This window comes from Homalodisca vitripennis, chromosome 3 (assembly GCF_021130785.1).
Source record: "Homalodisca vitripennis isolate AUS2020 chromosome 3, UT_GWSS_2.1, whole genome shotgun sequence".
NCBI classification, from domain to species: Eukaryota; Metazoa; Arthropoda; class Insecta; order Hemiptera; family Cicadellidae; genus Homalodisca; species Homalodisca vitripennis.
Window position 1 is genome coordinate 32,748,355 of NC_060209.1, and position 12,517 is coordinate 32,760,871.

General features: G+C 35.6%; 1 protein-coding gene across 1 annotated transcript in view; it reads right to left on the reverse strand.

The window, feature by feature from the left end:
- Window positions 1–4,332: 4,332 nt before the first annotated feature.
- Window positions 4,333–12,517, reverse strand: part of LOC124358138 (cilia- and flagella-associated protein 61-like) — a 52,004-nt gene continuing 43,819 nt past the window's right edge. The window contains exons 24-25 of the mRNA XM_046810432.1: window positions 10,282–10,359; window positions 4,333–4,485 (exon numbers count right to left, since the gene is read on the reverse strand). Coding sequence (XP_046666388.1) covers window positions 4,333–4,485; window positions 10,282–10,359 — 231 coding nt within the window. The remainder of the gene's footprint in view (window positions 4,486–10,281; window positions 10,360–12,517) is intronic.

Here is a 12,517-nt window from a genome sequence, read left to right on the forward strand (position 1 = left end):
GGTCTAACACTCAAACTTTAAGTTCAATCAGAAATGTATCTTAAAGACAAATATACATAATAACTTAGCGCCTTCAAATAGTGTTTGGCTATGCAATATACGTAACTGTCTCCTAAATGCTGTTTATAGTATGCAAGGGCTTTGAAACCTTTTATCTTTTGCAGCGCCGCTTGGTGGTGAGTTACATCAATGGGCATAGCTTATAAACCTTCTCCGTGGAAAAATACGTATACATACACATTTTCATAATGGTCTGTCTAATATTTTGCGATTCCATAAAGGACAAACACACAAAAATTCATATATATATATATATATATATATATATATATATATATATATATATATATATAGATACTACAGAATCACAAGTCTTTGCATTACATAATTAATAAAAATTCACGAGAAGCAAGCTACCTGCTGACCTCTGGTTTTCTTTTCCTGAAGTGGCTCCTTAAGGTTATAAAAATATCTTCCAGCCTCGAACATCAAATAATGGCGTTGTTTGATGTAGAAAATCATACTGAACGAGTGAGCACTGTAGAAACCACAGTAAATAATGCCTTAACTAACTTTACATGCGAATAACCCAGGCTTAGAGCTTCCCTGGAGACAGATTTGGAAAGGTACCTTAGGTGAAAAGTCACAGAACCCTAGAAATTTTGTAGAATGAACATTTTTGAGACTATGAGTGTTGAGAATAAATCAGTTGAGGATGTCAAGAGATTTTCGGAAATGAAATTTCACAAGATTTGTTTATAAATATTTAGAAATAGCTTGCTTGTCGTGAATCACTCTAGGAGTCGAGAGGAAATGAAATGATAGTGCTGGAATAAGATCGCTATGTTGGAAAAAATACATGTATTATGTGAGGGTTGCTGACCAGAATATAAGAATACCCTATTTGCAGTATTTATGATAAACCTAGAGAGATCATTAGTGTAAAGTAAAAAAACCTGTATTGACTAATAAGTAGTTCAAATGATGAATGTTGCCCTTGTTGGTTATTTAACACACTGAACACGGCCAATCAAATAGGATCGAAGCCATTCCAGTGTGACACCTCTTATCCCGTATGATTCAATTGTTTTTAGCAGGATGCAATGATCGACTGCAACAAAAGCTCAGCTTAGGTCCAAAATAAACCCAGCGTGTTCACTAGTGTCTAGTAAGGATAAAATCTGTTTAAAAGTGAAGGCTATGGAAGATGAAGTATTTGAATCAGGTCTGAAATCAAACTGATATGGGAGCAGTACTTTGTTCCTATCAATAAAGTTAAAAAGTCGGTAGTGAATAGCTTTTCTAAATATTTTGAGATTACTGGGGTTATAGATATGGACCTGAACACACAAACTCGTTAAAAAGAAATGTAAAATTGCAAAACTACGTTTCGAAATCTGCAATATGATCTGTAACCTCATTCAAGATGTTGGCATCATCACAATTTTTAAGATGATCTTCGTATTAGCAATGATGCTCAATCTTTGAAATTCTGCTATTAGCTCGTTTCTCGTTTTTTATTTGTGTTCTTTAATGGTCTTACTGTCTCGGCTATGCATTCCACATTACAAGTACATTTTATATTAAAAACATTCTTTTTAAATACTGTGAGCCATTTTTGGCTTTGTTTTTACGAGACTGTCTAAGAGTGTTGTATGTTTTAAACGTGGTTCTAATGTATTTTCTACCTACTCTTCCCATTTTCTCCGATAATCCCGGCATACAAGGGGTCGTTAAAAACGCAAATTTATCTCTATTCTGATATAATTACTCAGGAATGATTGTTCTGTTTCGTTTGCACTTGTTTTTTACTAACTGAGAGTATCAATAAAGTATAAAATTCGATTCAACTTCCTTAATTTTCCTTTTTAAACTAAATGTATCTGAGCATAAGCTCTTTGCTCAATAAAATAACGAATAGGCCACTCCTACTTTTGCGCATTTTGTAATCGTTTGGTTGATAGTAATGCGTTTCCTTCGTGTATTTCCCCCTAAAACCCCGTAATATTGAGGATATTCCTATCTTTAAATACACAAACCCAAAAAGGAAGCTTTTTTGCACTTTCACTTCCATTGCGAGGTGGATGGAAGGAGAAATACTACTAGTGTGGCACAAACACTAATTTATTTTAGTGTCTCCATGAGGAAAAAAAGGTATCTCCACCAAAAATTTCGTCTGGAATGATGGAATATTTCCGGAATAATTCTGGTTCCTTAAAATTACAATTTTGCAGCTCTTTGAAATTTTGACCAAAAATGCAATAGAGTTGTTCCTTGGACAGAGGGGGACTTGTTTATCAAGTTTAAGGTTCTGGGGCCTATCCGTCAAGAGTTATTGGACAGGCAACGACACGGTTTTAAGAAGGATTAGCCGAGCCATTAAAAAAGAAATAAGAAGTCGTGTTACTTTCAGCACTTTAAATGTTGACCAATATTTCAGCGTTCTCTCCATATCAATTATCTCCATGCATGTAAATCCGACATTTAAGTATTGATGGTATGGAGTCATATAATAATGATATTCCAATTTTTAAAACTTCTTAAAAATTTTTGACTTAATTGGTTTTGTCTTAATCTTTAATCTCAATTAATTCTGTCAAAAATTGTCATAAATAGTTTTTGCGGGATGGAAGACCTAACCTCCCAAACTTCAAATGTATAATATTAGTAGGATTATACTAACGTGCTACTTGGTTAATACATTACAAGTCAGATCAACTAATGGACACTGAATTCCTTGTAATAGAATAATCCTGTGAAAAACTACAATGAAAGGGGGTTTTAAATCCTTATATAGTTTGCAGCATCTTTAAAAAAATTTCAATTTTAGATATACGAGAGTACGATAGATTTTCAAGTGGTTCGTCGCTTGTAATTTTGAAAAACAATCAATCCAGTTAAAATATAGTTATAATTACAAATTTATATCGTCTAAAATTAGTTTCCTATCCCAATTCTACCGTCCGAATCCACAATAAGAGTTATTTAAGATCTGGAGTGTGGTGAGTAAATGTGTGAATAACAATTACAAACTTATAACATAAAATGAAATGTACTTTTCTTCTCATTTTGTCGTTAGAAATATAACTTTCAAATGAAAAATACATATTGTAATTCATTAATTGTATATATTAAGAAATTAACAAGAGGAGAAAATTGTTTACAATTTATAACTGCCATAATCCCTGAGTATTTTTCAAAAGATTCGGAACAACTTTAGCAGTCAAGATCTGGTAGGTTTGCATCGCTTTACCGATTACAAACGATTATAAACATTTACAGATTATAACAAATGGGGTTTTAATCCAAAGATGAAGCAAAAACCTCCATATTTTTATCTAGTTCTTACCGTTAACGTATAATATATCTGTTCGCCCTATTAACCCCTCCCCTACAAAAATGCTGTAAGTAACTGCGGCTCTTAGCCACGAGACGGTGAATGTTTATTGTTTACTCAATGCATCCTCACTAAGCTTGACCTATAAAACATTTTGAACACTTCTTTAGTAATATCCATTTTTAATAAGAAAATCCGTTTAGATCAGACATAATGCAATCTATTATAATACTTAAAATAAGCAAACAGTGATTATGGTTATAAAGTACAGTCGTATATTTTTACAAAATACACAAATTATTTAAAATTTAAAATCGAACTGCATAAAATTGATTGCTTTTCTAAAATTTTAAATAATTATTAAAAATATTGCGTTATAAAACAAAAATCTTCAAAAGATTCCAAATAATATTAGATTTATAATGAAAACTTCTTAATTCACAACTCTGAACATATTAATCTAAAATTTTCCATTAAATGATACTGAACTTATGATTTAGTTTTGGTTTTATTAATGAAACGTTGCAGAAAACTTCTGTTGGGAGACATATTTTTCCTAGACCATTAGTTATTCGGGAGTCTGTCCATGCTTCGGCCGATTCTTAGACAGGTCCTTACACAGAGGACTGGACGATTGAGATCGATATATAGCCGCGATGTGATCATCCCTGATGTACATAGGCAGCTGTAGCTTGTGTTCACTGACGTACTTGAGTGTCAGGTTCTCCACATACAATGGTACAGACGAGTTCTTGTACATCTGTATTATCTTCTCCTGGTCCTCCAGAGACATCCGCTGTAACAAATACAAAGAGGTCGATATATAGAAGCGATGTGATCATCCCTGATGTACATAGGTAGCTGTAGCTTGTGTTCACTGACGTACTTGAGTGTCAGGTTCTCCACATACAATGGTACAGACGAGTTCTTGTACATCTGTATTATCTTCTCCTGGTCCTCCAGAGACATCCGCTGTAACAAATACAAAGAGGTCGTTATATAGAAGCGATGTGATCATCCCTGATGTACATAGGTAGCTGTAGCTTGTGTTCACTGACGTACTTGAGTGTCAGGTTCTCCACATACAATGGTACAGACGAGTTCTTGTACATCTGTATTATCTTCTCCTGGTCCTCCAGAGACATCCGCTGTAACAAATACAAAGAGGTCGTTATATAGAAGCGATGTGATCATCCCTGATGTACATAGGTAGCTGTAGCTTGTGTTCACTGAAGTACTTGAGCGTCATGTTCTCGACATACAATGATACAGATGAGTTTTTTTTAGATCTGCACTATCTTCTCCTGTTCCTCCAGAGACATACGCTGTAACAAATACAAAAAGATCGATATATAGCAGCGATGTGATCATCCCTGATGTACATAGGTAGCTGTAGCTTGTGTTCACTGAAGTACTTGAGCGTCAGATTATCCACATACAATGGTACAGATGAGTTTTTTTAGATCTGCATTATCTTTTCCTGGTCCTCCAGAGACATAAGCTGTAACAAATACAAAAAGATCGATATATAGCAGCGATGTGATCATCCCTGATGTACATAGGTAGCTGTAGCTTGTGGTCACTGACGTACTTGAGCGTCAGGTTCTCCACATACAATGGTACAGATGAGTTTTTTTAGATCTGCATTATCTTTTCCTGGTCCTCCAGAGACATAAGCTGTAACAAATACAAAAGATCGATATATAGCAGCGATGTGATCATCCCTGATGTACATAGGTAGCTGTAGCTTGTGTTCACTGAGTACTTGAGCGTCAGGTTCTCCACATACAACGTTACATATGAGTTTTTTTTAGATCTGCATTATCTTTTCCTGGTCCTCCAGAGACATACGCTGTAACAAATACAAAGAGATCGATATATAGCAGCGATGTGATCATCCCTGATGTACATAGGTAGCTGTAGCTGTGTCTTCACTGACGTACTTGAGCGTCAGGTTCTCCACATACAATTGTACAGATGAGTTTTTTTTTAGATCTGCATTAACTTCTCCTGGTCCTCCAGAGACATAAGCTGTAACAAATACAAAAAGATCGATATATAGCAGCGATGTGATCATCCCTGATGTACATAGGTAGCTGTAGCTTGTGTTCACTGAAGTACTTGAGCGTCAGGTTCTCCACATACAATGTTACAGATGAGTTTTTTTTAGATCTGCACTATCTTCTCCTGTTCCTCCAGAGACATACGCTGTAACAAATACAAAAAGATCGATATATAGCAGCGATGTGATCATCCCTGATGTACATAGGTAGCTGTAGCTTGTGGTCACTGACGTACTTCAGCGTCAGGTTCTCCACATACAATTGTACAGATGAGTTTTTTTAGATCTGAATTATCTTCTCCTGTTCCTCCAGAGACATACGCTGTAAAAAAATACAAAAAGATCGATATATAGCAGCGATGTGATCATCCCTGATGTACATAGGTAGCTGTAGCTTGTGTTCACTGAAGTACTTGAGCGTCAGGTTATCCACATACAATTGTACAGATGAGTTTTTTTAGATCTGAATTATCTTCTCCTGGTCCTCCAGAGACATGCGCTGTAAAAAATACAAATTATAACTTAGATATGTCCTTAAACAAGGGGCTGGAAGATTGAGATCGATATATATATATATATATATATATATATATATATATATATATATATATATATATATATATATATATATATATATATAGCAGCGATGCGATCATATCTGATGTATATATGTAGTTGCAGCTTGTGTTCACTGACGTACTTGATCAAATTCTCCACATACAACGGCACAAACTAGGTGTTGTAGTTCTGCATTATCTTCTCCTGACCTTTCAGAGATATGCGGTTTAACAAGCACACAATGTACAACTTGTCCTGTTACTATCCTCATTTCTGAACTTGTATACTGTACATAAAATGTGACTTTATTAGATGTTATTCACATATTGTTATTGTTACATAAATGATCAATTCTTCTTAAAATACTAAAGTTTCGTTTTAAAATTAAAACTAGTAAAGTTGATTACAATTCCCTGTTCGATAAACTACTCTTGTCAATCTAAGTACTTACAGTCTTCTGTAAAGTCTCTAATCACTATTCCAAAACTCTTTTGTAAAGCTAACTGATTTTTTTATGACCAAGTTCGTTTTAAGATGCTGTAGTAAAGTTCGTCCCTTTGATCGTGGAAATCTTGAACGGTTTATAAAAAAAAACGCAAAAAACGTTGGTGTTGTGACAGCCAACTTTTTTTTTTTAAAGTAGACCTGAAATGTGGTGTCCCTTATGGTTCAAACATTAACCCTTTATATTTTATTGGGGTGTGAATAACATTCGTTCATCGCTGTAGCATGGGTAACCTGACCTGGGTAACATGACTCTAATTTTCAGGGTTTTTCTAAAAGAAACTGTTGAAATGTAAAAATTCAATGTTCTGAACAATTAACTAGTTTAAAACTTAACTAAATCAAATCAAATTTAAAACAGTCTTCTGTAAAGTCTCTAATCACTATTCCAAAACTCTTTTGTAAAGCTAACTGATTTTTTTTATGACCAAGTTCGTTTTAAGATGCTGTAGTAAAGTTCGTCACTTTGATCGTGGACATCTTGAACGGTTTATAAAAAAGGCAAAAAACGTTGGTGTTGTGACAGCCAACTTTTTTTTTAAAGTAGACCTGAAATGTGGTGTCCCTTATGGTTCAAACATTAACCCTTTATATTTTATTGGGGTGTGAATAACATTCGTTCATCTCTGTAGCATGGGTAACCTGACCTGGGTAACATGACTCTACTTTTCAGGGTTTTTCTAAAAGAAACTGTTGAAATGTAAAAATTCAATGTTCTGAACAATTAACTAGTTTAAAACTTAACTAAATCAAATCAAATTTAAAACAAATGAAACTTTCTTAATTTTTCTCTTGAGATCTTTAAAGATACTTTTTCAACTGTACTCACTATTCAGTGACGTTCCTTGGAATACACCTGGTTGAGGTTTGACTTGGAACAATCATGTGGACAGCGTTTGCCTAATCAGGTGTCCTTAGGCATTTTTGTACTGATGAATGTTTTAAAATGTTTTACTACACAAATCTTCCTCATTGCGTATTACGGTCTCATATATCCTCGTGTAGCAAATATAACTTTTCCTATTCATCATTTCTAGACAGGGGAGTTGTACATATATGCAACCTTCTTGTTATCCTCTGCAGATGATGTAAGTTGTATGAAACACACACAATATAACTTGTCCTAATTATAATTTCTAGACAGGGGAGTTGTACATATATGCAACCTTATTGTTATTCTCTGCAGATGATGTACGTTGTATGAAACACATAGTATAACTTGGACCCATTTTTGCACAAAGTATTGAACGAGTGAAAACGTTTTATAGCATCCCCTGGTATCCATGAGGTACATAGGCAGCTGTAGTCTCTATTTTGCCTATTTTAAAGCAAACTATTTGAAAAGTTGTTTTTTAGTGCGAATGCTTCAGTTTTCTGAATAAACACAATCAGCTCTCAAATGACCAATTTGGCTTCAGAAAGGGGCAAATCGACAATAGATGCAATTGTGGGTCTTGTCGATATGATTGTAGAGGGATTGGAAAGTCGAAATCACACTTTAAGTGTGTTTCTCGATTTATCTAAGGCTTTCGATTGTGTTGACCATATTACACTGCTTGACAGACTGGAATCGCATGGCATTTCGAGGCGTGCCTCTCACATGGCTTAGTTCATTCCTAAGCCCATAGAACTCAAGTTGTCCAAATTTCTAATCATATTTCAAATTCTGTAAATATGAGTTATGGAGTTCCTCAAGGATCCATTCTCAGTCCAATTCTCTTCCTGCTTTATGTTTAATGACATAAAATCATCACTACCACACGGGAAAATCGTGCAGTATGCTGATGATACGACTCTTTGTTTTAACGAATCTTCGAAATCAGATTTGGAACAAAAACGCATTTTGTTGGAATGAACAATTGTGTCCAACATTTTCATAGCCTCAATCTAAATACAAATTCATCTAAATCTAACGTTTTAAATTTCACTTTAAACCTAGTAGACTTTGAGTATGGACCTAGCGTTTATGTTAGCGGATACAATACTAGAAGAAGTCTATTCCTCAAAATTCCTTGGAATTTACCTTGATCAAGGTTTGACATGAATGTTCACATCGATCACGTTTGCTCAAAAATTAGCCTCAGGCATTTATGTTCTGAGGTCTCTAGCCAAATACTGCCCAAGTCAAGTTCTGATAACGGCGTATTATGGCTTGATTTTATCCACACCTCACTTACGGATTGGTACTATGGGGTTCCTGTGCAAGGAACCAATTTTCAAGAGTGTTTAAATTACAGAAGCGAGCGATCCGCACCATTGCAAAATTAAAGTTTAGAGAGTCGTGCAGGTCAACTTTCCAAAAGGTTGTAACTGTTAACTCTGCCTAGCCTCTACATTTTACAAACAACGTTGTATTGTATGTCTAAATGTGCCTTGATTACGGGCCGAGACATTCACTTCGTACGGGACTAGAGGCAGAGACAACTACCGAACTGGGAGACACAGGACGGTGGTTTATGAACGCTTGCCTTCACAGGCAGGGGTTCATTTTATTAACAGATTGACTAATGAATTAAGAAACGCCTCGACGCTCAAGGCGTTAAAAACTCGTTTAAAACAGCTGTTTAGCGTCAAATGCATTTTACAATATAAAAGAGTTTTCTGGAGTATGACTGGGAGACCACACAATAACAAGACTGACTCTAGAACGAAGTGGGAATTATTGCGATGGATGAACGTGGAATGAGTGATCAAATGTATGTCTGAATGAGAGCTCGATGTGGTATGTATGTCCAAATTTTTTAACCTATTTGACGTTTGCTATACAAATGTATTTTGTCTCCGCAATAAAAAATTGACTATTGACTATTGACTATAGTTTGTGCTAACCAGTGGCGTAGCGAAGGGGGGGGTCCAGGGGGTCCGGACCTCCCCCGAAATTTTAAGACATATTAAAAAATAAAGCATGGAGCAGGAGAAAAAAGGACAGTTAACATTACTTGTCTACAAACATTAAATTGATTGAAGTGACCGTTGTTAAAAATATAATTGTCCTTTCGTTTAAATCATAAATATTATCAGACGATACTTTTTGGGTTCGGCCTATCGGATAGTGTAGTGTAATCACGATATTTCTCTATAGTGCGCGGTCACGTGACGTCGCAAAGTAACCTGAACCGCAACACGGCGAACAGTTTAAATTAGGGACCACTTCGTTCAAATTCGTCTTGGGGACGTAAAATTGACTGCTTAGAATTAAGTTACGACGTTGATTTTAGGTGTCATTAAACTGTAAACGTGTATATAATTATCGAAAAAAATCACTTTCGGTCGGAAAAAATACACTTGAAAACTCTACTGATTAGACCTTCAACTAATTTGGACTTCAGTGTTTGAGGTATACGTGGTGTTTTCGATTGAATTAGAACGACGATTTTTGTTATCATTAATTAAACTTAAACTGACCCCCCCCCCCGAACGACATTTCTGGCTACGCTACTGGTGCTAACCAACGTACTTGAACCCCAGGTTTATACGTACACCCGACCAATACACCAACAATATCTCCTCCTGGTGTTTAAGAGAGCTGGTGCAATAAAACACACAGTAAGATTTCTAAAATGGTGTATTAATGTAAATCTTTACTACATCTACAATGGACTTCTAACAGTAGAGAAACATTTGTTATACTTATAATTGGAATGGAACTTCGATTTGATATTTTTGTGATGATAAGCACGTGATTTTTGTAATGTGTGTTCTATAAACTCTGATGTTTTTGTAAGACAGAATTTGATATATACCGAGAGCGAAAGCGTTCAAGTAGCTTGAATTGCCCAATGTGTTCAAAACATTTTGATTACAATTTCCATTAACTTACCTTAGACCTTTCACTTAATCGAAGAAAACTGTAGGTGTCATCCATATCACGCGATGTGGCTAAACCAGCGTCTTCATTCTGTCAACATTAGACACAACTAATTAGTTATAAAGTTAAGGTGCAACACCGTAGGAACATATTAGGTGCAAGAACCAAATTGAAACATTTCGGATATGTTTTGAAAACTCAGTGGGATTGACGATTATGCAGTTTGCTTTAACCCAGAAACCTGCAACTGGATGGAACGCATAATTTATTATCGCAAAGCTTTCGTGTCTGAGAAAGGGAAATCAAATTATTTGCCTGCATTTTCTATCCGGTAAATATTACGGGAAAATCGACAATTTATATCTTATTATCTATAAACCACACTAAAAATAGCTATATACAGGGTGAGTTTTAAGTCCCTTCCCCCCCTATTTTTTTTTAAACCGTATAAGTTAGGAGGTTTAAACTCCGTACATATTCGTTAGACCTAAATATCTTGTTTTTCATGGGTTCATTGACTCTCCACCTCCAATGGGGGACGGTCCACGAGGAGTAGGCCGAGATTCTTAAATGTAAGCATAGGTTGATATGCCACATCAAATTAAAGGTCTCTGTAAGTAGAATACAATGCCGCAAACCGGACCTCAAAAGGTTAATCCTAATGAAAATTACAGGGTGTTAAAATGTACAAAATAGTAATGTGCTATTATCTGCGTTTTATCGCGCAACTTTTTAAAAGTTCATTTCAAAACAATTTTTCTATTGCTGTTTATTCTTTTAAAAGAAACTTTATTTTGTTGTGTTTAATGATTTTAAGGGATCACTGGAAGTCCGAGATCTAGGAGTTAACTAAAGGATTTAATAAGAAGTCGGTCATGTGATGTGTCGTTTTAACATTGCCTTTTTAACGCTGGAAACTGTGCTACAATCTGAATTAAAAAAAAGGATAATTCGTAATTTTGTTAATAATAATTTTGTTCAGAATCTGTGGTCTGCATTTTTAAATGTAATCTTTGACATAGTCCCTGTGTCGTTGTAAAAAGTTAAAGTTGTATGTTATCTGGGTATTCCCAGAGACTTGTTATGTTTGGTTTCAGTTACTTGGGCCATTAAGTATCTGACCTTATTAGTTGCAGTGTGGCTACTGACCTTGTTAGTTTTAGTGCTGTTAAAGTTAGAAACATGTCTCGCACTCTTCAAGAAAAAAGTTGACATGGTGTTTATTTTTGGCGCTTCTGGGAATAATTACCACGAAACAATGAGACGATTTAATGAAAACCATCCAGAAAGACCTGTTAGCAGAACCTATTTAAGGCAGTTAATAACAAAATTTAGAGAGACTGGTAGCGTTACTGATGCAAAACGTTCAGGCCGTCCCTCCTTTGTCAGAAGAAGTTGATTTTGAGGTTCTTTGTACAGTTGTGAAAATCCTCAAACCTCTTCGAGACAAATAGCAGACAATATCGGGGTATCACAACGCAAAGCAATAATAACCCTGAAGAAGCACAAATTTCATCCCTACAAAATTATGCTACATCACGCATTAAATGAAGATGACCCGGACAGAAGATTGCAGTTTCTGTGAAACTATGGATAGACTAATTATATCAAATCCAACAACCGTAAATAATATCTGCTTTAGTGATGAGAGTTACATTTTACGTAAATGGTTTATTGAATAGACACAACTGCAGATACTGGGATAACTCTAATTCCCCATGTTCACAGAGAACATCATACCCAGTATCCCCAGAAAGTAAAATGTTTGGGCAGGTCTCTTTGGTAACCACGTGATTGGACCACTGTTTATTGACGGAAATTTAAATGGAGAAAGTTATTTTACATATGCTCCAAAATAATATTCATCCATTAATAGAAAAATACAATTCGCACTAATGGTGGGGGAGTTTAATCGAGAAGAAGTAAGGTTCCAGCGGGGCGGTGCTCCTCCACACTACGATGTTAATGTTCATGGTTACCTTAATGTACATTATCGTGAGAAGTGGATAGGACGACGCGGGGGCAATAGAATGGCTGGCACGGTCCCCTGACTTGAACCCACTGGATTTTTTTTTTGTGGGAACACTTGAAGTCTGTGATTTTATTGTACACCACTCGCATGTGTGGAAGATCTTCGGAACAGAATTACTGAGGCCTGCAGGAAAGTAACACCAGAAATCCTAACCCGTTGTAAGGAGTGAATTTGTTAACAGACTATACTACTGTCAGGAAGTAACAGGCAATCAGT